This window comes from Dreissena polymorpha, chromosome 10 (genome assembly GCF_020536995.1).
Source record: "Dreissena polymorpha isolate Duluth1 chromosome 10, UMN_Dpol_1.0, whole genome shotgun sequence".
Lineage (NCBI taxonomy): Eukaryota > Metazoa > Mollusca > Bivalvia > Myida > Dreissenidae > Dreissena > Dreissena polymorpha.
In genome coordinates, this window is record NC_068364.1 from 65,942,016 (window position 1) to 65,969,886 (window position 27,871).

Below are 27,871 nucleotides of genomic sequence, written 5' to 3' on the forward strand. Positions count from 1 at the left end.
AACATTTAGTCGGAATACACATTTATTGTCGTTTGAACTTCTAAATCATAACACAATAAATAAGAGCAAATTTAAATGTTACATTCTACATATTATTAGGCGTAGAATATCGGCAAATGAGCCATTCAAAACTCTTTCAAAATCACACATTAAAACTGATAAACCGTTATTAGTTGAACGAACATAAAATCGATGCATAAAATTGTTCAGCATTGTTTGTACCTTAAAATGTGTGGGTTTTTCACATTCACATTCCCTGATAAGAACATTCCGCTTTAATATTCAACACTAATCATTTTCGTAAAATATCGAAGACAAATTGAAAAGTATGCACATATTTTCCAAGCTGCTAATAGCGATATAAGGTCATGCTGTACTTTACAGCCTCAAACAAAAGGCTCAATAGTTAAAAAGTATGTTGTGTTTATTACTATTGGGATGTTGACAATAAATTTCCATATGATGACCGCACGCACCATCACCTACATTTGTTGCGATTTTGTTGCAATTGCCTTCTGCAATTCCCCCCATAACTAACATAATATACGTATACCAAAGAATGTAGTCCGTTACTGCATTTAACCACTTTGCATCCAGTTTCTGCATTCGCAAACAAAATAGCTCCGATGAGTCACGGTACATAGGTTTTTTACGACCACAAAATTTGAGCAAAATCGCCCCACCAGTACTTTCAATACTGTGATTATATATTGTTCTGTATGTGTGTAAATAACTGAGTCTTCACGACTTATTTTGTTACTGACCTTTATATATCTTCGAGTCTTCACGACTACTTAAGGCACTGACCTTTATACATTGCTCAGTTTAACCCGTTTATGCCGATTGGACTCTCCCATTCGTCTAAATTGGATCAATTCATTTCCAAAATTAGGGATGTCTGGTATATTCATTTCTATTTTTAGAATATTTCTTACAGAAATTTCTTTAAGCAAACAGCGCAGACCCTGATGAAACGCAGCTTCATGCCGCCTCTCATCTGGGTTTGCCAAGTCCTTTTTTCTAGACGCTAATTATACATGGGTTAAATAAGTGCATAAATGGCGGCAAATATCATGCTGAAGACGTTAAACGACAACACTGGCGCAACGCCCGTCGGTACGCCTGGGAAACCGCCGGCTCGTTGGTCGGCAATCCATTTATCAACCACATATTCCAGTACCGAGAGAGGCAGCGTACCGTAGCGCAGGACTGTGTAATGGAAGTCGGCTAGATTGAACTTTCTCCCTGAAATTGACACTATGTTTTATATACATTTGTTGAGTTAAGCCTACATGGGGGAGAAATACAGAGAGCTTTTCGATAGCTAATGTTTCATTAACTGATTAAGGCAAATATTCATTACAAAGATAACCACTTTAACAACAAATTATTCGCCGTCTAGAACTGTGTAGAATTTTGCATATACAGCAATGTATGTGCACAATTACCTGTCAGTTAACTTATTTATTTCAATCAAGACCTGACGTTCACCTGACAAGTCGGATGTAATTTTACCATTGACTGTCTGGAGATTTGGTTATGGTTGGTTTACCAACACACTCTAAAGGACTAAGCGTGATTGGTTCAAGTTAACTCGCCGTATCTGTTGACATAATATCATGTAGACCAAATCAACTTGAGAGTCTTAATCCATCTGACAGTCTAGTTTACCTAAAGCGTCGGAAGCCTTTTTCCTGAGTTCCTTGAACTTCAATTCTCCGATCGTATAGCCCACGGCTTGTCCTGGCCATGTGGCGTAGCGGTCAATCTCGTTTGCCGCTAATTCAGGGCCAAAATAAGTATAATTCATCATGTATTCGATCGCGCGGTCCCTCGTCCAGCTGATGAAAAATGTTGTGCAAATAATAATTTATAAGACTCGTTATAATATGATGTTCAATGCTGTCAAAAGAGTTTGCCTACAACATTTACATATATTATAAATTAGTTACAGTTTGTAGTTATCTTGACGCTGATGACACAAAATGTCCATGAATCGAAGTTTCCATTAACCCATTTATGCCTAGCGTCTAGAAAAAGGCCTTTGCAATCAGCGTAGACCCAGATAAGTCGCCGCATGATGCGGCGTCTCATCAGGGTCTGCGCTGTTTGCTTAAAGAAATTTCTGTAAGAAAACAAATACTAGACATCCCTTATTTTTGAAATTAATTGAATCCAATTTAGAAGGATGGGAGAGTTCACTAGGCATAAATGGGTTAATGCTCGAAACGCAATCACATGCAGACCAATCATACGCGGGGTAACCAGATAAAACCTTGTTCCTGAAATATTAGATGGCTATAAAGAAGACTGCAAACACAAGTGATTAATGTTAATTGTTCATAACGCAGATGGTAGAATCGCGTGACGATGCAGTTGACGACGCCCATGCCGAGACAGGTATTTTTCGCCTTTTTTATCCTTTTTATCATCTTTTTTTTAAATGCCGTTCACTTTCCAGATATATCAGAAAGTAAACGATAAGCGTTTATTTCGTATGAATATTCGCTCTATATCACGACTTAGCTCGCTACGAAATTTCTTACCTGGATCACGAAATTACAGCCACAAATAAGAAAAGTTTTAGCTCATAAAGAGTCACTTACTTATATTCGTGGATGCCTGTATCTATCACTAATCTTACTGCTCGAAACATCTCCTCGCCATAACGACCAAGCCTGAAAGCATTCATGCATGTTCAAAAATTATATGATAATTTACAAACTAAAGTACGTATTCCGGTTGAAATGATTTCATTGAAAAAATAAAGAATGCACGTGTTTAAACCGTTCCCACTCAGAAGCAAAGTGAAAATGGCTTTGTGCAAACAGCATACAACCAGAACAGCCTGCGAGTAACTGCAGTCTGTTCAGCTTGTATGCTGTTTGCTTCTCATCAGTATCTAAGGGTTGGAACTGAAACCTTTAAAACGTGAATCTAGTAAGAAGGCCTTTACAATTTTTTAACTTTCTAAGGGACTTCAAATGCGTCAAAACATGTGTCTAGGGTAAAATAAAACGGTAAAGAGTTAAATAAAGAATGAGTGTGCAAAATAAGTCGTGTATGTCTTAAATTCTATTTCAATTGTCATATGGGATATTCTCGTTTGATAATCTGTGAAGAATCATATGAAATGCACCTCTGTACCTTTTGATTTGAGCAAAATGAATAACAACATACCATGCTATTGTTTGTATTTCTTTTGGAACCGTCGGATTAAAACATGTGAACTAAACATATGAGATGCATTCATTGGTTCCTTTACGTTTTAGTAATATATATTGTCATCTATGGTAAGTCACTTAAGTTGTTACTGACATTTCGTAATCGTCATGATAGATGCCCATTTCTTCTCCAAGAAACTCCGAATAGAGTCCCCAGCCCTGAAAACATATTTGAATCAATGAAGATGTCAACCCTCGAGGCATGCTAATAATGTTCAACAACTTAAGCAAAGCCTATTATAACCTTTCATTAAAGAAGCAATCAATCCGTTTTATATGTACTGTTTAATGTTGTTATCCTGTTATGATTTTCAGAACCTTGATACAAATTTCTAATGTCATAAATATCTTATAAATTGTTAAATGGCAATATTAAAATTGTATTTTGCAATGACTGTTCGCACTATTTACGTTTTCATAAAGTGTAATAGAATTAGGATTACATAGAAAGTACATCTTTTCATACATATATTTTGCACTGAACGAATATTTAAATGATACTGTTAAAATTTGATAGAATGTTATCCATCGCCCTTTACAACGGTCTGACTGGGATCTTGAGGCAAACTAGTTTACTGACCTCAATAAACGAGTTGAAGAACGGAAAGAAGTATGGTGCATTGAAGGACTTCCACTCAATTTTCTGCATGAATGGAGGGATGTCGGATAGAAGGCCATAACTTGCCTGTAAATAAAAACAGGAATGAGGCAAGCTGACAGCATAATTGCGCATGGCATATAACGGACTTATACGGCAAACAGAAAGTCAGATCTAACTAAAAAACTACAATTAACTAAAGATTACGAATTTAATAGTAGTAACTGCAGCAAATGAAAACTATGTGGTTTATACATAAATGATAGTTCATGAAAATACCCATGTAAAAGCTAAAGCGTATATTGAATTGAAACTTGATACATGTCATCAGCATACGATAAAGATGTTTGGTACTCCTTTTTCAATGCATAGTGATCCAAAAGTTCAAAAGTTATATGCCTTTGAACTTAACCATTTTAGAAATAAAATGTTATAGAATTGTGCTATGAAAAACGTGTACATATTTCAAGTTATTGACTTGAAAGTCGAAAATTGTCATCAACATAAAGTGCTGATGTGCAAGACACTTTTCTAAGACCCATTGATCCAAACGTTTTTTAGTTATTTGCCCTTGAACTAAGCTAGTGTTATGGCCAAAGTTTGTGGAACGAAATACTTCTGCAATTCTCAATAGATTGAATTGAAACCTAAAAAATGTATTGACCATAGATTTAAATCGAGGGATGAAAACGAATAAGTTCTAACAGCATTAAACAATCGGAAGAAGGTTTTAAGTGTACCGGAAAACCGATTGAAGCATTTAAACTTTTATGATTTCAAGTTGAATTGTTAAAAGCCCATAAACGCTCAAAATCAATGACTATTTTAAACAATATTTCGAAAAATAAAATGTGCTCATAAAAAAATGTTCTTTATAGCAATTGCCGAAATTTCAACGCTAGATGTGGTCTGGTAACACAAGTTTAACAATTTTGCCAATATACCAACACTTATTTTTTAAATTAAAAACTCATGTGTTTAGGCCTGAGACATGTCAATTGTATTACGAGATACAGTTGAGGCCAAGTTACTTAATAATTTTATATATTTAATTATTTAACAACTTAAATATGCGTTTAGTTCATTCTGAATATTACTTGTGGAAAATACACACACACAAGTCACGCAAACAACATCAAAATTCACCATATTGTATTAGAGCACTGCTTTTAAATTCATGTTTTATTAAATGTGAAGAATCTAATAATCTTAAGAATGGTATATTAGCATGCAGCTCCTGATTCAAAGATTTGAAAAGTCTCACATTTCGTCAATAAGGTGCCACAACAAGAATATATAATATTATGAATGAATCAAACAGTATAGCCGTTGCAGCATCATAATGTAAACATTTATTATACCACCTCTGAATCGATATAGCAAATATCGCATTCATGCTTACACACAGCAGTGTATTTTATAGGGCCATACAATATCATTTAAAGACATGCAAAAGTTATAAAGAATGGAGTAATTATAAAAGATGCATGAGATACATAAATATGCTACAAGCAACATTTACTCTGATATAACAAGTAGTTTCAAACTAGGTGACATTTCAAACACACACATGTAGTTTGACATCTCATAAACAGTCCTGGTACAATATACTTAACCTTTCACAAACACAGTCATAAAAGCTACTTTATCACATCTCACCCACGGTTATGCTTCGAATTATTTTCATAACATAAATATGGCCGTACTAAATCCCATCTTATTAACACTGTTGTTGTTAAAAAAATCACATTTGAAGAGCACAGTCGTGATTCTCATACATTTTCAAAGTTATAACTGCCTTACATTTAACAAAGATAGTCATGGTTCTTTTTATTTCCAATCTGATAAACACAGTCATGTAATTGATTACTTCCCAGCAGACAAACATATCCATATAACTTCGTACGTCATCTCATAAACGCATGGTACTAATTACTTCTAAATGTCATAGGCACAGCAAAAGCCTTTATTTCATCCGATGTCATAAACACAGTCATTGAACTTAAGACGTCAACTCTCAGGGGCATAGTCGTGCTACTTATTGCTTCGCATCTGATAGACAAAGTCATGACACTAATTACTTCCCATCGCATTAACACAATCATGGTACTAAGTAAGTTCTATCTCACAACCACTGTTATGGTACTGAAAACCACCATATCAAGAAACACAGTCATGGTACTTATAACCGAAATATGATATACAAAACGTCTGTATAAATTACTTCCCAATCTCCAAGACATAGTCATTCATTATTATTCTTTTCTCAAGATGTGCCAGTGTAAATAAATAACACTGGTAGCTATTCACTTAAAGAATTAAAAAAGGGTTATCCCGAGATTTATGTATTCATATACTAGTGTGTTTCTGTATGTGGCACCATTAAAATGGAATTACCTAACAGGGTACCTCTCAATTATGTGTAACTGTAACTCAAACATTTTTATTCGGATGCATGGCCAAATTGATTTTGAATTTTACGAATATAATTGCACTATACACTTCTATGTTATGCCTACTGACAAAGCAAGAGTTAGCAGTTTTTGGTAACCCTTAGTCAACATTATTAAAACATTATAATCCTGACATTTTGTTACAATCAACTCAGCTTGTGAAGCAGTTTACATTAGTTACCATTTAGATTAAGTGGCAAACTAACACCAAATTAAAATCATTCAGTATCGTTAACAACTCATTTGTATCCCATTAGAAATCTTAAAAATTAAATCACATCACAACCGCACAGTTACGAATTACCCTCTCCCTCTGCAAGGTAACTAAATACATTACGTCTCATCCGACTTGTTACATCTACAGGCACATATACCAACTCAATCACATCACTTCTGAATGTTACCTTACTGATTTACATCCACTGACAAAGATAAGAAGCAAATCATCCCGCAATGATGACTGATAAACGTCCACTAGCACAGTAACCATCACAACACAATTGTTACCCAATGGCTCACATTGTACATGTACATCTTTCTAAAAAAAATATGCATGGAGTGACCAAACGATGTTCATGTCACCTCAGTAACAAATTAATGTGTGTAAACACCACAATTACAAATACAATGAAAATAACTGTCACATTTGTTACTATTTATTTATTGAGAAATGTTATGTTTAACTTTCTACTTGTACAACAAACTTGGTATATAGTTTAAATTTTTCACAAGGAAGCAGAAAAGAAAGATAGGAAAGTATCTAAAAGTAAACCCTCACACATGTTAACATTCATATAATACACTTAAATGAGTTTAGTCTACTTGGTGTCTAACGAAACAAATTATGGTATATTAAGAACTTAGGTAGAGGTGAAAAAGAAACACATCAACATCAATAACAAGCATTAATTTATAAAATATTTAAAAGATACCCTTGTTCAGTAAAATAACGGTCTAAGTAAAGAAGTTTATTAAAATGTGTTCGTATTTGTTATCAGATACATTCTTATTTCTGTTGTGGAGGTTTTCTTAATACAAATACATTATTAATTGTTTATGCATTCCTCAAGAATTTCCAAAAAGTTTAATTATGAATTTTGTCTTTCCATCTACAACCTCAATGCGGAAGAGTTATAAGTAGCACTTCGCTACACATAAACCTTTTCGCATTTATAATAAACATTTCATAAAGTAGTTAGACAAATTTTAGATTGTATCTGATTGCAAAAAATTAAAATATTTAAAACTTGACAGGCACAGGTATTGCGATACAAAATGTGCAAACAGTAATTATTGAATAATGTCAGTTAGAACCCTTTAGCTTTTAGCCCTCGAAATGTATACATTCGTATTTTCCAACCTAGTGCTCCAACATTGCTGTCAAATTATTGGTTTGAATCTCGAAATAGACTACCACTATAAAGTAAAGATTTGCAAGACACATTTTTCTCGTGAAAGGATCCATATGATCCCGAGTTATGTGCCCTCGCACGCATCCATGGTCATGGCTTATGTTTATATGCTTAAGCGTTTCGGAGTTATTTAAAGTCACTTTTTTGACAATGCTCTTATTGTCATGGCTATAATCATTAACAGCGGAGGTAAAACTATAAATAACGACTATTAACTGCGGAGGTAAAACTATCAAAAACGACCGCATGCGTAGAAAACCTCACCTGATTGTGATGGCCAGGCAAGGCTTCGTGAAGTGAAAACGAAACCATGGTATACGAGGGGCTGTACAAGAAAAGAGTTGATGGTTAAAACAAATAAATTTTTGAATGAACAATATAATAGTATTCAGACGCATTGAAAATGTGTTTTATTTTATGAAGTTTTATCTTCAAATGTTCAATTTCGCTGAAATTTAATTTGAAATCACACACATTGAGCTTGTTATGAGTATTGGACCCCATGTTTCCCCGATTCAGGGCCAGTGTTATGAGTTTATATTATCCTGAACTTATTTAGAACAAATCTAATGCGACTACAATACTTATTTCTCGAATGCGGACATATTACATGAACTAACTTGTCTTTGGGTCGGAAGAGGTTGACATAGAAAATTCCCGGTCTAGAACCGTCAGCAGATCCTGTCTTGTATCCACCGGAGGCTCTGTCCGTGGTGTAGGCTCGAACCCTGCACAATAATGATAGCTTATATTTATTTAATGCTTTCCGTTGGTTTATAGAGAAATATCAGTGAATTAAAACTCATAATTTCACTGTTTCAAACAGTGAAAATTATCGATAATTTTCACTGTTTACTTTGAAATGACGTCATTTTTTTGACGAAATGACGTCATTATCCCAGCGAAATTCTTTAGTTAAACTCTTAAACAATGTATATAAACGGTGAAAAAAAACATAAAATAAAAAGAAAATTTGTTGGATTCGGTGGAATATCGATTTTAATTCACTCGTGATCATAGAAAATTTATATTTTCACTCGTGGCTGCGCCACTTAGAAAATATTATTTTCTATGACCACTCGTGAATTAAAATCGATCATCCACCGAATCCAACAAATATCCTATATGTCATCATGTGACAAAAGCGCAATAAAATAGCTCCATTACATATAGCTTTGATGTAAAAAATCTCAATATATTCAGTAATATTTTAACATGACATATCGCCAAGCAAAGTAATTTTTGAATATATTTTTGTTCAATATAATATTTTGATCATGATGCCCTATAAAATGGTAACAAGAAGGTTTTGTTAAGTAAAGGGATGAAATACGCATTGCTTAAATGCCCGTGATCCACAAGTCGTTATGGACTTAGATTGTTTAGTTCAATAAAGCGTGTAATATACATATTTACAACGCTCTTATATAAATATGCTAATAAATAACACCATACAGAACAAGCCAAAAAGCGTTAATTCAAGAAAAAAAGTTATTTAGCCTATAAGAGAGCTTGTTTGGGTTACGACACATCAAACATAGTAGCCTTGTGAAAGCGCTTTATGACGCAATGTACGATATGTATTTTACGTGTATGTCAAACCGTAAAACGGCAAAATGCTTTACTGACTTTAAATAAGGAACACTCTGTGCACGTTGAATACACGTATTTCTGTCAATTGTGTTTCAACAAGTCATGCAAAGAATAAGAAATTGTTGTATGGTCTCGAGTACCGGTAATTGTTCTGATGTACAATACTTCAAACAGTATCGTGGGATGATCTATATTATTTAAAGAACATGGATTATACATATAATACAATATTCTTACTCTAGTGGCAAGTCTGGGAGATGATGGAAGTATTTCGGCATCAATGGCTTAATTCGTTCGAAAATAATTTTGTTGAAATTCGCTAGGGCATCTGCCTACAAATGCAAGTATGCGTATTTCAACCACAATTAAAATGTGTTCCCGTTAACCATTTACCTATGTTTCGTATGAGTTAAATGAGAACACGAAGATTGGTGTTGAATACGGATACATTTATTTAGCTAATTAAATCTTAACAACGAGCATATTTTAGAGATAAAGGTTATCGTACCAAACAAAGTAACTAATCGCTGTTCGACTTGTATTTGGTATTCATAATGCGTGCATTTCTATTTTGTCTTTATTAAACAAAGTGCAATAGAAAACAGAAAACACGGATTACAACTCTATCACAGTTCATTGTACCTTCACCACGTGATTTTTAAGATATGTTGGGATGTAAAATACATACAAAAGCGCGACCTTAACATTTGAAAGGATTAATTTTTAGCTATTTTTCATGGGATAAAGTGGAGAGTTCGCTCATTCATGAGAGTTTTCAATAGGTTTCTTTTTTTTAAACAGATAAGTATTGCTTCAGTTAAAGGCAACCGATCGTTTCAACGGTTAGAAAATTAAGGATCACTAAGGGTGGTGACATTATGTTACTATTTGGACAAAAAAACATCACCTCTGGTGATATTTAGTCATAAACGATAAAGGCGAAGCTTATAATATATCATTTTGTATGAATGTATATGTTTTCGTTTTATATTTATGAAAAAAAGTTAAAGTAAATATATATATTTACAATTATAATAATTTCAATTATATATATATATATATATATATATATATATATATATATATATATATATATTACTCCGAACACAGATCTTAAAAAGCCACGTGGTATAGGCACCGTGTCTTGATATAAGACAAACGCGTGTTTACTTTATTTAACAATAAACACAATTTATCATATAGTGTGTTATTTCGTGAACAAGGGTAGGATGGTGCGATACATATTTGAATCAAAAACATGTAATGGTTATATAGATGAGCGTGACATTGTGTTAAATTTGTTCTTAAATATAGTTCAGAGTGACATGTTGTTGATCGTCTTCATACATATAATTATGGGTTATCGTTACTAGAACCATAACAAAATATAAGCGGACACTACGTATAAACTTAGCATTTTAAGCAGATTAAATGTACGTGAAAGTTCATTGTTTTCCTTCATAATCTGTTTAATTTTAAATTGATAAAATAATCGGAAAAATTTTGATAAGAATTATTTTGAGAAATATCAATATATTTAACTAACCGGATTATTGAAGAGAAACTTCGGGTCACTTGTCAAATTGGCATACATCTCTGACATCTTTGTTGTGATGGGGAATCCTATGTTGATCATTTTCTGAAAAGGATACAACAGCATCAGTTAAGGCATTTCATCAACTTCTATTTGTATCTATTAAATATTATTCTGTTCTCAAAAGAAAAATATGCTTGAGAGTGTAGTTAACGGATAATGCAACCGTGATAAATGCTACAATTGAAACCCCAGCTCTAAATTCGGAGAAGAAAAAGATATCCCTCCGCCTGAATAATTTTCAAAATAAGTGTTGCTATTATATTTACAATATACACAAATCGACAAATAAAATAATAACCATGCTTTAATATGTTATAAATAAACGAAAATCCGACCTTTACTTCTAGTTAGTAGATTAATAAACTCATCTAGGGTCAGAGGGGGAAATCACGTGATAGTCAAGATGGCGACGTCCACGCCGATACAGATATGTTTCGCCGTTTTAAACCCTGTATTACTCTTGTTTAATTGTTTAAGGACGCTAACTCTCCAGCCATATCAGTTAAAAAGTGATAAGCGTTTATTTCGTATTTAAATTCGCTTTGTATATCGACTTTACTCCCCGCAAATTTTCTTTGTGGAGCCCTAATTAAAACATTCCGCTAAGAAATTTCGCACCGAGTAAAATCGAGATATAGAGCGAATATTACTATGAAATAAACGCCAGTAACTTTCTTGCTAATATGGCTGTATGGCTGGAACGTAGGCGGAATGTCAATAATAATACAAGTTATTAAAGGGTATAAAACGGCAAAAAATACCAGCCTCGGCATGGACGTCGCTATCTTGATAATCACGTGATTACCCCCTCTGTAGGATATTCCCGTGAACACAACATTTGTATATCAATTGAAACGTGTCTTCAAAGGCATATCAAATGTCTGACGGCAGAGTGCACGAATAATATTACGCATGTAATTTGTTAACGTCTCAACCATGTTTTGTATATATTTGTATACAATTCCTCTTCACGGGAAACATGTCTAATACTGTAAACATATTAAATAAACAGACACTTAGAGCATATCATCATGTTGTCTCTATGTTTAGCCGTGTCAAATTAAATGTCAAAACCAAACTAGCCCTATTCGACTCATTAGAAGCACATATCATGCTGTATGATTCTGAAATCCTCTGAATTTATGATAACTCTCATGATAAATAACATTACACATTTTGAAAAAAAAATCTTTGTGTAAAACAATCTACTTCTAACTGTGCTGTTCTTAGCGAAATGGGTAGATTCCCTCAAGTCGTGTTATGTTAATTGAGAGCTTTGCGTTATTGTATTTAAGTTGTAAATAACCACAATTTTTATAATAAAAAGTTTGTAAGTTTTAATCAATTTCAAGTGTACGAAAAATTATCTATGGTATCATTCTTTGAAGTCAACGTTAAACAAACTTGGCTTGGGTTATATGCTTTATACAACATATTTCATGTGCGACATTGCTTACATGGTAAACCGAAGAATTAAAGACCGTTTGTTTAAGAGTCGAGCGAAACTTTAGCTTCACAGTCTAAAATGGAACTATAGTTTAAATTTATTGGATTTATTAATAATACTATTACTAGATTGAATATCTTATGAAAGGTCAAGAATCCAAAAGGCCCGATTGTCTTGAAATAGAAGTTGGTAGGTATAGTAGGTTGTCCTGAGTAGAACGCAAGTGTAAACTCTGTAACCAAAATGTTAGTGAATCTGAAACCACTTGTTATTATGTTGTCCATAATATAACGATTTACGTATACAATATAGTATCCGGACATCATGGCCTGCCATAAGTAAATACACATCAATGATGTCCTGTACTAATGTTCTTAAGCTAAAAGTCATTGCAAAATATTTAGGTCGAAGCATTCAAATTTAGAGGTGAGAATTAAAATCGTCTAAATGACTGTTGTATAATGGCATGCTTACAAACATAATTGTATGCAATAGGCACACATATCATTTGTTATTATGGTCATATTTGCTCATCCTTAATGTATATAATTATTGTATGATTCCCCGTCTTAGCCATATTTACTTTGTATATATGTACTTGGCCAAAGGCAGAATGCCAGATAGCCAGTTAACATTGAATTGTTAACTTGAAATATTGGGTTATATTTCAATTGCTTCAGAAGACAACGGTGTTTAATCCAATATCTGCACTTCAAATCATGGGGAAAATAAACTGGGACAAACATAAATGATTTTATATATTTTCATCTACTGAATCATTACTAATCTGATTCTCCTGCGTCGACTTCGATTGAAAATTGAACTTTTTTTTCATTGTTTTAAATATTTGACCAAATGCATACGCACCAATTCAAAGTACAAGCAAATCTGTGTAAATCACCAAATAGCCATATTTCACCCCACTGGTGCAAAGGTACAATGTGCCTTCTAATTTCAATGTTAAATGGTTCCTTTTTTGAACCGAGCTGTCGATATTGTCAATGGCATTGCATTTAACTAGGTACCTGTCTAATAAGCTTCTCGATACGTTCCACCTCCTCAAGACCCTTGTCGTACACCTCATTTGCCGTGATGTCTGTTGACGTGTGGAACCTCAGACACGCTTGGTAGTTTTCTCTTCCTCGCGGTAAGCTCCCTATCCCGAGGCCGGGGCGCGTTTTGGGCATGTATTCCTTGAAGTGTGTAGGCCAAACCAATATATTTCACTATTCTTCTCACAAAATTAAACTATATGTTAACAAACCAGTTTCTATTTTTCTCTAAATTATAAAACGCATGTCTATATATATATATATATATATATATATATATATATATATATATAATGTGACATTTTGACGTTGTAATATATTGTATAATGCCCTGATGAGCTGTGCGAAACGCGTTGGCTATATCAATATATATATTTAAAATCCCAGACACTTGTTTTTAATTTTATTATATATAAATATATATATATATATATATATATATATATATATATATATATATATATATATATATATATATATATATATATATATATATATATTCAGAGAAAAAAAAACATTTATAACAAGGATCAAAGGTGTAAGCTCCAGTGTTATCTAGCACAGCATTTAAAAAAATGATATAATGTTTAATATCGTCAACGACGTTTTTCATCATGGTTTTGCAAATAGTATAAATTGTTTCATTATATAATAGATACTGTTAAAATTACAAATAAACTTGGCACACATACCAATTTACTATGTGTCATACAAAACAATATTGCCACAAAATGTATCCATTTATAAATAAATATTAAAATTACTGATAACGCACACACTTACGTTCTTCAAAAACTCCTTGACCTTCAGGAGTTGAGCGTTGAATGCACTTATGGCATCTTGGAGCCGTTTATCCATTGCCGCTCTTAAGACAGAACCAACATAAATGTTATCCATAAATTATTTAAGCAAACTGTACGTTGAAACTGAACGTATGTCCATAAATAACATTTATTAAGAGTACAACAACTTCACTTTAAAATTGACACACAATTTACATGACATCATATATTATGCATAAAACATTTGTAGCATTATAAACCATTAAGGATCAAACTAAAAGGAATACGACATGAGGAATTGTATTGTATAGCAAATTGCAACAAAGTATATTTTAACTAAAGATAATATTGTGTACATACGAATGGTTTTCCAGAATGCGATTGGCGTGGTCTTTAAATGGTGAATAAAGTGCTGATACGTTTGGTGGTTTAACCATGTCGTCTATGTACCGAGGAACACGTGACTATAAAACATATATAATACCATGGTTGACATCGCATGAAATATGTTTCAATTAGAATTCGCTTTAACTGTACTCTATATCGCGGATTATTTGTAAGTCGGTAAGCCACGAATTTCTCATAAACGTACCTTTACTACGAGTATGCATTTTTCTAATGACAGACAATGTTTTAAATGTCACATCATTTAGGTGGAAATGGCGATTTAATAGCAACAAATGGTTTAACGTCTGGGCCCCTTAATAGACGTTAAAAGCAAATGGCTTTTTGTGCTGTTCGACGAGAGCAACTTAATTTATATGTTACTCACAACTGAGACATTATTGCTTGTGTGACATACATATGTTACTTACAGCTGAGACATTATTGCTTGTGTGACATACATATGTTACTTACAACTGAGACATTATGGCTTGTGTGATACACATATGTTACTTACAACTGAGGCATTATGGCGTATGTGACATACATATGTTACTCACAACTGAGACATTATGGCTTGTGTGACATACACATGTTACTTACAACTGATGCATAATGGCTTGTGTGACATACACAGGTTACTTACAACTGATGCATTATGGCTTGTGTTACATACATATGTTACTCCCAACTGAGGCATTATGGCTCATACACATGTTACTTACAACTGAGGCATTATGGGTTGTGTGACATACATATGGTACTTACAACTGAGACATTATGGCTTGTGTGACCAATGGCAATGGCTCTGCGACTCAAGTTTATCATTTCCTCCATCTGAAATTAATCCACATTTGTATACAAAAACAACAACAACATTTATTAGTTTTTAAGCACTGCAATTGCTTTTTAGCCAAATGAAGAATACCCAAGTGAGATACATATAGTTGTTGTTTACCAAACTTTCAGTATAAAACGAAAGCATTCCCGGAAGAATTTAAACTAAAAAGCACAAACTCGAAATCGTTTTTGTCAATACCTGTTGGGGCCCTCCTTCAATTCTTCTAATATAGTTCACAAAGTCACCTTCGGTGTCAAAAGGCTGCGATGCGAGGCCAAAAAACCAGTGTTCCAAGAAGCTTATTGGATTTAAAGGCTGATAGCTGTGGGCATAATAAAAAAATATTTAAGAAAATTAAGTATTCCATAAGATTATCAAAGCTTAACTCATTATAAATGTTTGACTACGACAGAAGGATGAACTATTTATATAAACGCGCATCTTTAATCAGAAGTGTGATATGTATTAAATGTAGGTGTATATAAACATGCAATACACTTTAATAATAAAATAAACCCAAAATAACATTTAATCAAGGCAAAAATGATCATTAATGTCATATATACATGTATCAATTACGAAATCAGCACCACGGTATACCATAATTATGTTTTTACATCAGTTACATAATAATAATCATGAAATGTTCATACTCCTTCCATTCATAGCCATCTTGCACGGTTTCTAGGATCTCCTTTAGAACTTTGAATGAGATCAGCCTTTCTCCTTCCAGAGTGGAGCTGTTAACCAGAGTTAAACGTCTCAAAAATTCGTCTACTTTGACCTTCAAATTCAAAAAGTGCAAAAACCAAGACTTATGCATAAGAAAATTTAAAATTCTGTTTTATATTCAGTTGCACTTGTTAACTTAACGATAATAAGTGACAAAGTATTCAACATAAAAATAAAATATTATATAAAATAAATGAGTGCAAGCAATACGCAACGCGAAGGATAAGATAATAATTGGAATACATTTTAAATTGATGTGTAATTAACTTGTTTAAAATAAGAACATCAAAACCAAAGATAAAGTTTAAATACAAACTTAAGAATAACAAGAGATGTGTTTGTCAGAAACACAATGCCCCCTAATGCGCCGCTTTTTTTTTACCTTTGACCTTGAAGGATGACCTTGACCTTGACCTTTCACCAGTCAAAATGTGCAGCGCCATGAGATACATATGCATGCCAAATATCAAGTTGCTATGTTCAATATTTCAAAAAAAGTTATTGCAAAACTTTACTGTAAGGTTAAAGTTTCGGGACAGAATGACAGAATGACAGACAGACAGACAGGCCAAAAACAATATACCCCTTCTTCTTCGAAGAAGGGGGCATACAAATTTGAATTTTGCATTGCATATGTATAAACGAATGCACCAACGATGGCCAAATGTATTTCATCACCTCCTATGAAGAAGTGTTGAAGATTGTGTTGAAGCCATTGACAATACATTCACACAGTCTTCCAACTAAAACTGTTTATAAAATGTTGCTTTTTATGTTATTTTGTGTTGATTTTTAGAAATCCCACGCTTGTCATGATGTGTTTAACTTCTAACTTTCATAAACTTGACATTGTAAACGGTGTTCATGAATATTTGCAGATTATTTTAATTTTGAAATACACTTTTTTTTCAACGTTTCACATCATTAAATCCATTTGCGCTTGTAAGTCAATACAAAACGACATTTCTGCCGCAAATATATTTGAGTCATATCGATACTTATAAGCATTGTTTGGTTAAGAAAAGGTTTATAAGTAGTCTTATTTATAAGACGCGCAAAGAATTTAGAGATACTTTTACATGGGCTAAATTCTTTGAAACGTCTTATCGGGGAAAAGTCAATTATGTGGTGGACACCAGAAAGTTTAAATTTTCATCAATTTGCGTAAAATTGCAAAATAACATTACCAACTCATAATGTTTTAGTTCAGAAGTTCATTTTCATCTCAAATTTTTTCGAATTGAAGTTAGAAAGGCATACATTCTTCAGTTAAACTTCTGCTTAAATCGAAAAACAATCACTGACCTGTCGCCATGTCATGATACCGATTTAAATATGAACCAATCAGAAGAAGGCATTACGGTGTAACGTGTACGCATAATTTTATTTAACACGAGCCTTTAACACCGACTTTTACCTAAGTAGATCTAGTATGCTCATCTTTGTCGATTTAATAAGCATATGTTCAAAACAGATATGGTTCAGTTTCTATTCACTCTTCTAAGTTTCCGCAATTTTTATGCATGTCTTTTTCGCACCTCTGTCTGTGTTGTTTTATGTACTTACATTCTACGTTTCATAGGACGGTATACTGTACGATCTGTATCACTATTATTTATGTACCGTATTAAAAAAAAGATGTTATTTATTTCAGAACTTTTTAATTTTCACTTTAGACAAAAAACAACAATGCCTAATTAATCCAGAAAAGTATAATAATATCGGTTTACTACAAAACGCTCTGTACCACAACAGACGAACGCAAACTGTATTTTACGCCGTTTATTCTTCCACATGCTTTACATCGAGGCTGTGTTATCAATTTATATCTACGCAGCGAGCGAATCGAGATATATTGAAAATTTGAATAGTGGCTGGATTTAAATTGCACAGGCGTGCACAATTCAAAGTGGCATTACATAATTTTTACGAAACATTATCGAGAAATGAATTATCTACACAGGTATGTAAATATTATTGCAATCCGTTGATATTAAGTGTATGATATCGGGGCTTGAATGTTGCGCACAAAATCCTTGCGCAACAATATAGACAAAGAAGGAAAACTTTCCACCATTGTTTTAGTCCTTCCTCGATTGTACGCTCCAAATATTACCAATATAAAAAGTAGCTTAATATTTGAGAGCGTCAAAAAGTTGGACTAGGTTTATTAGACGATGCAATTAACATTTCATTTTAAGGAAAACTATTAAATTTACCTTTAAGATCGAAATGAAAGTAGAGCAAGTGCAATATCAATTGAGCCGTGCTCTGTGAAAAGGGGGTCATACGTACGCTTTTATGATATTTTCTGTTTAAGGAAAGTATGTTTTAAGCATAAATCCAGATTAGGCGGAAAGTGTCGTCCCTTAATAGCCTGTGCGGACCACACAGGCTTATCTGGGACGACACTTTACGCACATAAATTAAACCCCTTTTTTCAGAGAGCACGGCTGAATTGTTTAAATACCATGTTAAAATAATTAAGTCATAATACTTTATTTAATTTATTTGCAAAATCGTTTCTAAAATAATGGTAGTTTATTTCCTTGGCTAAGCCCCTGTGTAGATTCAAATTCATCCCGCTTTTACAGCGAAATCGGTTGATTAAAGACCCGTTGATTAAATTTCATCTATAATCAACGCCACTGCCGAATCGGGACTACTTTTTTCCCACGCACCTCGTCACTTGTATTTGCCAAGTGCATCAATAATAAAAACAACCTCAACTGTTTGTCAATTTAAATGACCTTAAAACAAATAAAAGTTGTAAAACAACGTGTTTGTTGTCATTTATTGTCATTAAACCTCTAGTCTTAGGTAAATTTAACACATTGTTGCAAATAGGTTATGTTGTTGTTGCGCCCCTTTGACGTAGTCAGTTCGAGTTGCTCTCCTTTGACAGTAGAAAATAATCGTCTGCGAAATTGAAACACCTCAAAATGTCTGACGAATTTAACAAAACCAATGTCTCATTAATTTGGAATGAATTAAATGATAAAAATGAGCAACAAGCAACGGAAACAATGGAATTAACACTAAGCCAGTTCCAGGAACAATATGGGTTTGATCCATCTAATATGTTTATAAATGAGATTGAATTTACAACTTAAAATGAAACCAGTCCCAGAACTAACTTTGGTTCAGATGCACCATCCAGTAGCAATGTCATTCTCCCAACTTTAAATCATATTCCAGACATGCCCGACAATAAAAAGTTCTTAGATGTTAACCTCACTGATGTCGGTGATTTCTTTGTCCAGAATGAAAATAGAAAAAATGAAGCGAAGACCTTGTCTGACATAAACAAATGTAAAAAGTTTCTAATGTCAAAAGCTGAAAGAAAAGAAATCCACCACATAGACCCAACTCTTCTTGGTGAATATTTGGCCACTTTCCTGTTGTCCCTTAAAAAGTCAAATGGCACAGATTTTGAACCAAGCTCCCTCCGTGGCATCATCGCTAGTGTTGACATGTACCTGAAACGACATCGCTATGGATGTTCAGTCATGACAGGGACAGGAGCCCAACTTGCACTCACAAGCGACACCTACAATGCAAAGAAAAAAAGTCTTAAGAAACAGGTAAAATTAAGCTGAACGGTTATAACTAAATGTTATCAAAATAGCTTATTGAACAGAAAACATATCATTTATGACAAAATTAAGGAAAAAAACCCTAGTGTAGTCTGTACGAAACTATTACGCTGGCGACATAAATTTGCAATTAATAAATCACATTTAACAGTAAAACTGTAAGCCTACGAAAGATAGAATACAAAAAAAACTTGAATAAAACAATATAGTCGAAAATTAAATGAAACAATATAAGAAATATACGTCACCAATTTAGGGTCAGAGAAACCGTCCTAGGGAGGCCCATCCGCTGAGTGATACCGACATCGATCTGCTCTGGGAGATCCTTGGCACCGAGTCTCCGAAGGCCTTGTGAAATAGAATCTGGTAAAACAACTGCCTTCATTTTGGCTTGCGAAAAACCATGGAACAATACAATTTGCGGTAAGAAACCTTTTTAACACACAAACACACAAAATATGTATCAATTTTTCTCATTATTTTGCACCCCATCCGCTTCAACTAAAATGCTGTATTTTATTGTTGTTAATATCCGACGTAAAATAAGCATTCTTGTATCTTGTATCTTGTCAGGTGGGGGAAACGTTCTTCTCCGCGTGGACTCGAATGTTGTGGAGTATCTCGAGTTAAACGAGCGCCAAACGAAAACACGCACAGGAGAGAACATCGCTGACATAAGAAAAGTGTCTCCCAAGATGTTCGCCACTTCTGGACCAAGAAATCCTGTGTAAATTTACAAGCTGTACTCGTATATGCGTCTATTTGATTTTTCTTCAGATCAGCACCCTTTTTACCTGGCAATACGGACAATTGACACTGCATCCCAGTGGCGTCAACAAGTTGGTGTCAACAAGCTAGGTCAGATGCTGAAGGCCGTGGCAAAAGACGCCGGCTTTCCCGAGCACAAGAGAATACCGAACCACTCAGTTCGCAAATTCCCGGTCCAAAAACGTCGAAATGCAAACATTTCACCCACTGAAATCATGGCCATAACAGGGCGCAAAAAAGTCCAGTCCATAACCAATTATTCCACCATATCTGTTGAACAGCAGCAAAAGTGTTCAAACATTCTTGCTCAGTCCAGTAAATGTAACAGCCCAACAGCTTCCTCTTGTTCACCTTCATGCACTCAAACTATGGCCGAAATACAGCCTACACAACCACTGTCTACCGTTGAACAATTTGATCTTGATGTTCGCCCCACCCAGTCACTTTACCAGCAAATGTTTTTCTCTCGTTCGAACAACTTTGTCTCACAATTCTTTGGTGCCACTTTCCACATTCAAAATGTTAATGTATATAATTAGCTAAAATTCAAGTTATTATTGTTATTTCGTCACGAAATAACCACATATTATAACAAAGAAGCACATATTTTGCACCTCGTGATCGAGTTGATAGTTTGATATCGAAAGTGAAGTGTGTGTGGTGTTAGGCTACGTTGTACACAAAATGTAGTTCCTTTTATATAACAACTAAATGTTATATTGATGTTATAAAACTTTTAGATTTGCAATTCAATATGAATAAAATTGTAATTAATAACGCACGACTATTTGTCACAGAACGATATTTTGAGTTAATAAAATGAATATTTGATCAGCGGTTATTTTTTGGAACGCGGAGTAATACACCGATCTTGGTTACACTACAGTCATTATCAAAGTACGACAAACACCCATAAAACTAATGTTGTTTAAATAAAAAAGAAAAATAGATTAATGTTGATTATAGATCATGTTTATCATGCTCGTCACGAAAACGAAAAAGCACTCGCCAAGGATCGTGCTTTTTGTTTTCTAAGCCTCGCATGATAAACCTGATCTATAATAAACACTAACCTAGTATTCTCTATATTTAATATTTCTCTTAGCGGAAGACCATTATCCATGCGTTTGTACATGTATTTGCCTTTATCAGAGTGGCAATCACTTGATAGTGAAGGTGGCGCCGTCAAGGCTGAGAAAGCTATTTTTGCCGTTTTATATAATTTATTACTTTTATTAATTTTGTTCATGCCGCTCACTTTCCAGCCATACCAGCAAGAAAGTTTATAACGTTTATTTCTTATAAATATTCGTTCTATATCTCGACTTTACTCGCTATGAAATTTCTTAGCGGGATCACAAAATAACAGCTCCCGCTATGAATTCGTAGCGAGTTATGTCCAGGTATAAAGCGAATATTAATACGATAAAACACTTATCATTTTCTTACTGATATGGCTGAAAAGTGAGCGGCATGTAAAATGTTAATAAAAATAAAAAGGACTCGAGAGCGTTTCAATAAGCCTTGGGCTTTCGATGCAATCGAGCTAAAATAAACATGTTAAAACTATAACTGTGTTGAAACTATTAACTTATATCAGTCTTTCTCTCAAATACCTTTATATCCTCGAGTTTTTCATATGTGTAGGAATCAAGCCTATCATTGTACTTGTAGGTGCCGATAGAGGTGGAAAACTGCCTTGAGATGGACAGTCGCCATTCCCAGTAGTCGCTGGTAACCTTTTCAACGGTTTCTGTGAAATATAAATCTCATTAACATTAACCCATTTATGCCTGGTGGACTCTCCCATCTTCTTAGTTGGATCAATTATTTCCAAAATTAGGGATGTCTAGTAAACATTTGTATTTATTTCTATATTTAGAATATTTCTTACAGAAATTCCTTTAAGAAAACAGCGTTAACACAGATGTGACGCCGCATCATGCGGCGTCTCATCTGGGTTTACGCTGATTGCCAAAGCCTTTTTTCTAGGCGCTAGGCATAAATGGGTTAACGGTCTATATATAGTCTCCCACTGCGTTTTGTCGTGCCCAGGTACAAGAGCCCTAAACTTCTCACAGTCTTGAAACTATTTGACATTAACAGACAGAGGTGTTCAGAATGCGTTTGACTTACAAAAATTGATGTTTAATACCATTTACAAAGCCCTGTTTTATTATCATGTTTATTTTCTGCGAGAACTCTTTAATTTTTTACTATTCCCTTTGCCTTTCTTAAGTATTACAAAACTTTGCCATTTATAAAAAAACTCTTTCACAACTGCAGAACAAGTATAACAGTCAATATTTTATTAAGTTGTATGGATTTGTTATCTGAACATGTTAATGCATACACTATTTCATTTTTTTGTCTGAACATGTTAATTCATACACTATTTCATTTTTCTTACTTTGCCTTGAACAGATTTACCCTATGGCAGTTTTGACAAGAAGCACTCAAAAATGTAAGGAACAAATATAGGCCGTTGGTACAAGGCTTGTGTATATGCTTAAAACCTCCACAGATAAAATAAAGTATGTACCTCAATATTTGTATTGCTTCGAACGTGATCGCTTTTGATAAAAAAAATTGGCAGGTACCAGTATAGCGCGAATTGCAAAAAACAAACAATTTTATTAAAGTTCAATTACGTAATTTTCCAAACTAATTGGTAAACTATCATAAAGGTCTATGCACAGTTTCCCAATAATATATTATAAACAAGATGTGTTTGTAAAACACTATGTCCCCCCGATATATTTTATCTATGACCTTGGAGGATGACCTTGACCTGGACCTTTCACCACTCAAAATGTGCAGCTCCATGAGATACACATGTATGCCAAATATCAAGTTGCCATCTTTAATATTGCAAAAGTTATGACCAAGGTTAAAGTTTGACGCAAACAAACCAACAAACCAACAGACAGGGCAAAAACAATGTGTCCCCCAGTATAGACTGGGAGATATAAAAAATATATTCATTTTTATCGCACCCGGTGCCAAAACTGCGTATCTAAACATGTGCTGCTACTAACAACAGCGGCTGTTGTATTGTAATAGAACTATTCCTTCTGTAAATAAGCAGAATTAAAAAAATATATTATCGATTTTTTAAACAAAGATGACCTTCGAAACTGCAAGATTTACTGACCCGTTCGAAAAAGTGACGCCGCTGACAAGAAAATCAGGTATTTCAGGCACATTTTAAAGTTGGAAGGACCTGAAATAGATTTCAAACTATAGCTACCTACTTATAACAATAACACAATTTAGAATAAAAATAACTTCCAAAAGAAATAAAATGTGTGCGTAACTGTCGTCAGTATACGTGTGTTAGTGGAAAAGTGGAAAGGTTGATCTCAGAAACACATGCAATTGTTATTTCAAGAATAATGATTATTAAATCAAAGTGTCACACTGTTGAATCAGACCACAATTGAGACAACTATATGCCCACCTGCTATAAATCGTTGATTTATGTCTTGAAATTTTCTTTGAAATCTGTAAACTGATCAATACACGTTCTGTATTGAGAATGTATATAAACATTAACCAAAATGATCGGATGCCATTGATTTCGTTATTTATAACACATTAATATGTGTCACATCCACAGCGAGTGGAAATGTACCTTTAAAAGTCCTTTCGGACAATACAGGGTTATACCCCGGAAGTGCACGCTAACCTCCATTCGGCTAGTTTTCGGGCTGAACTAATTTCGGCCTATTTATTAGTGACGTCGTCTTTGGTTAGGGTTGGGGGGGGAGGGGGGTGTACTTAAAGCCTATCCAGTGAAATATGCGTTATTTCTACAGCGATTGGGTATGCATGTGTTGAAGGGCCCATTTCGGAGAAACAAGTTATCCTCCGGAAGCGATTTAGTGGGTTCTTACCTCCTGTCCACTGCCTGTCAGGCTGACGTAGTTTCGGCATGGACGTTAAGGGTGACGTACATACAGCATTTTTAGCGGAATATGCGTTATTTTCACGTCAAAGTCAATTTATGTAGAGTAAAATAACGTAAAGAAAAGTAAGTTAAGTGTCTGTAACCTATAGTTTAAACCCTCTTGATTAAGTGCCAGCCAGTTGTGACTTAGGAAACACCTTAACTAACTATAATGTTTACTTCCGATTCCTATACATTATATTCGTAATGTTCAGATATTTTTTTTAATTTAAGGTATACACACGACTTTTGCCCTGAAAATAACTCTTTTATGTTCGAATTAAAGTGTTCACCCTCCTCTCCTGCACTTAATATTATTTAATTACTATCTCCTGTATACATTTAAACTTTGTTTAATTTTTCTTGTCACACAACAAAAATTACAATTTGAAAGCGCATGCGCTGTATATGGAAGCGAATTATGTAAGTGTAAGAATTGGTTGGACTTTCAATCAAACACATTCGTTGATTGTCTAAAAGATTTCGTCAAACACTTTAAGCTTATTAAACACATTTTTAATTGCTGTCGATTATTGGAATCGCTCGTAAAATATGAAGACAGTGTAGGTATATTTGTTTCACTTATCTTTGTCATTTTGTTCGAACTGAACGATTAGTGCAAATGTTTGAGTCTTACTTTGTATTTCTTGTCGGATCATTTTAGAGTTTGTTCCCTTTGATTGCTTATATATTATAGTCTAGAAAACAAGAGAGCCGGGTGAACATTGTTAACGACTCGTAAAGTAAATATTTACGTTCGGAAATAATTAAGTCTAATTGATGTGAAAACTTATGGTTAACAGGCCACGAAGCAGAATAGAAAGATACATGTCGGGCAAAAACAACATGCATTTAGTTCGTGTATAAAGTGTGCAATGTTTGGATGCTTTTATTTTTAATATAATTTCTTTTTTTTCGGTGGGGGAGGGGGTCAAATACAGTATAAATCTTTAAGAATTTTTAAATGATATTTTTCCTTTTCTTCAACGATATAAACATTTCTGATTTTTTGTAAATCGCATAATTTGATACAGGCATGTAAACCAACACAATATAACAAATGTATGCACAAGCATAAACAGTCTTAATCATATTTACATGGCGTATGCATTCAAATGTTCTTATATTGTTTCTAGACGCACGTCTTAAATTTCATCTGAACGTCTTTTTGTATTTTTATCCACTTTGTTGTAAATTGAAACATGTTAACTATAAAGAGTTTTATGTAAGATTATAACGCAGAAAGTCGCCGATGTTTTTTGTTATGCCATGCACCTGATCATTGACCCAAATGTCAACAATACACATGATCAAAGTTAACTTTCAGATTCGAAATGCAAATAATGTTGACCCATTTATGCCTAGCGTCTAGAAAAAAAGGCCTCGGCAAACAGCATAGACCCAGATGAGACGCCTCATCAGGGTCTGCGTTGTTTGCTTAAAGGAGTTCTGTAAGAAATATTCTAAATATAGAAATAGATATACTAGACATCTCTAATTTTGGAAATAAATTGATCCAACTTAGAAGTCCACTAGGCATATGTGGGTTAAACATCTATGCTTACTGAACTAAAATGTACGCGTACCCAAAATGCAACAAAATACGTATTTGACACTAACAAAAAGCTTTCAATGGTTTAAATATAAACAATATAATAATGGCGATTTAAATGAAGCACAGACATGTACTTACCAACGCTTTCGAAACGGTATCAAAATATCATCCGATTTGATTTTTCGGTTGGGTTATTTGAACTAATTGTGTTTAAACTCCGTTCCAAAAAAATGCTGATCTTACATTGTATATACTCTCGAAATAAACTGCGCTAATTTCGTGAATAACCAGGTAAGTACCGGAGATTTTCGAATTTTATCAAGCTGGTTGGCTAATTCTGAAAACGCCACACTGCTTCACGTTCTGTATGTGTTTCCCCGCTGCTACTGGTAATAGACTTCCGGTAAATGCTTATGCTTTCTCTGTGATCTTCCTATTAATCTTTGGAGTAAAGTACATCGTGATTCATTGTATTTGAGTGTTCCCCCGGTTTATTTTATACAAAACAAGGTATTTTTATTAATAATTTTGCATTGTTTTAATATGCTTATTAATCTTGTATGATGAACAGATGTAATAAAGTGTTAAATTGGATGAATTATGTGTGCAGCAGATTTTTTTTTCATATTTCTTATCTAAATAATGTAATGCCTTAAAATAAAATGTCAGGGGAAGAATGATATTTCTAGGTTTAATGGCGGGGGTATTTTTATTTATCTTTATCTGAAAAAAATACACACATGTGTATTGCGAATAATTACAACTAATTACAATTTATAACGGTAGTGTAACCAACATTAAGCGCATAATATAATGAAGGAAAGCTTGTCACGTTTTATTTTTCGCTGCTAAGACAAGATGTCAGAGATAGTGTTATTTCTGTTTTGTAATATGGTATGCAACTAACGAAACGTATAAAACATTTGATCGTCGCGCGAACCGTTTATATAGCAGATAAATATAATTTAGAAACTATTAAATCTCTTTTATAAAAGAATTGAATGTTTTGTTTTATTGTGATCTAATTAAGAATAAAGGTCAGTGTTTGATAAAACTGCAGAAAACAGTAAGTTGATTCTGCTTTTAAACAACGAATACAATCCAAATAAAATCCTTGTTCAATGGTCTTACAGTATTTAACATATTGGCTACAATCGATTCATTTTAAAAATGAAATATTAGCAATAAGGAACTCGTTTTGTCAAATCTATACGAAAGCGATGGACAACTTTTGCATTTAACTATGTACACATTCAGTTTTAAAAACATTAATTGGTAACAAAACCGCAAACTATTAGCTTGGTGTTTTATTCCCAATATTTATATTACGGAAGATGCCAAGTCTGGAGAATATTTCATCACCACGGAACCGTCAATAAAACAGGTGTTTTGATGTTTTTCATAACTTGCTTGGCATGAATTTTTGTTGGTCTTCTTTGCTTCAGCATGATAACAAACAGTTAACATATCGGCCACTGAAAGCTACATGGCGTATCGACATAATTGTAAGGAAAAGAATCCTCATGAACCGCTGTTCCGTTCCGCCGACGCGCATTTTGTGGATCTACACCTGTAAAATGTTGGTTGTTAACATGTGCAATCTTCGATCACATCTAGTCGTATCTTATCACAGTCAATACTAATTAAAACATTATATACATGCTTACTATTTGATATTGGCTTGTACGTTTGCTGTCATGTTGCATTTAACTCTTCGGTGCTTCTAATATGGATACGACATGGAATATCCAACACATTCTATGAGCATATAATCTTTATTGTAAGCAAAACATATTTTTATTTTGGAAGTTCTTGAAAATATTTTTAATGGCATGGTATTCTTAAAGTGATATAATGGGCATCTAACAGTTTATAGGTGTCTATCGCA

The 27,871-nt window shown here is 33.8% G+C and overlaps 1 protein-coding gene across 1 annotated transcript; it reads right to left on the minus strand.

The window, feature by feature from the left end:
- On the minus strand, positions 1 to 26,236 carry LOC127848629 (uncharacterized). The gene is made up of 18 exons (XM_052381205.1): positions 26,122 to 26,236; positions 23,634 to 23,702; positions 22,096 to 22,232; positions 16,037 to 16,167; positions 15,582 to 15,705; positions 15,311 to 15,379; positions 14,519 to 14,622; positions 14,160 to 14,241; positions 13,350 to 13,517; positions 10,827 to 10,919; positions 9,518 to 9,612; positions 8,308 to 8,415; positions 7,952 to 8,012; positions 3,805 to 3,909; positions 3,319 to 3,383; positions 2,607 to 2,678; positions 1,672 to 1,841; positions 1 to 1,245 (listed from the first exon to the last, which is right to left on the minus strand). Exons 2-18 carry the CDS (start codon positions 23,683 to 23,685, stop codon positions 1,043 to 1,045), a joined length of 1,839 nt encoding a protein of 612 aa, XP_052237165.1. The 5' UTR covers positions 23,686 to 23,702; positions 26,122 to 26,236; the 3' UTR covers positions 1 to 1,042.
- Positions 26,237 to 27,871: the final 1,635 nt, after the last annotated feature.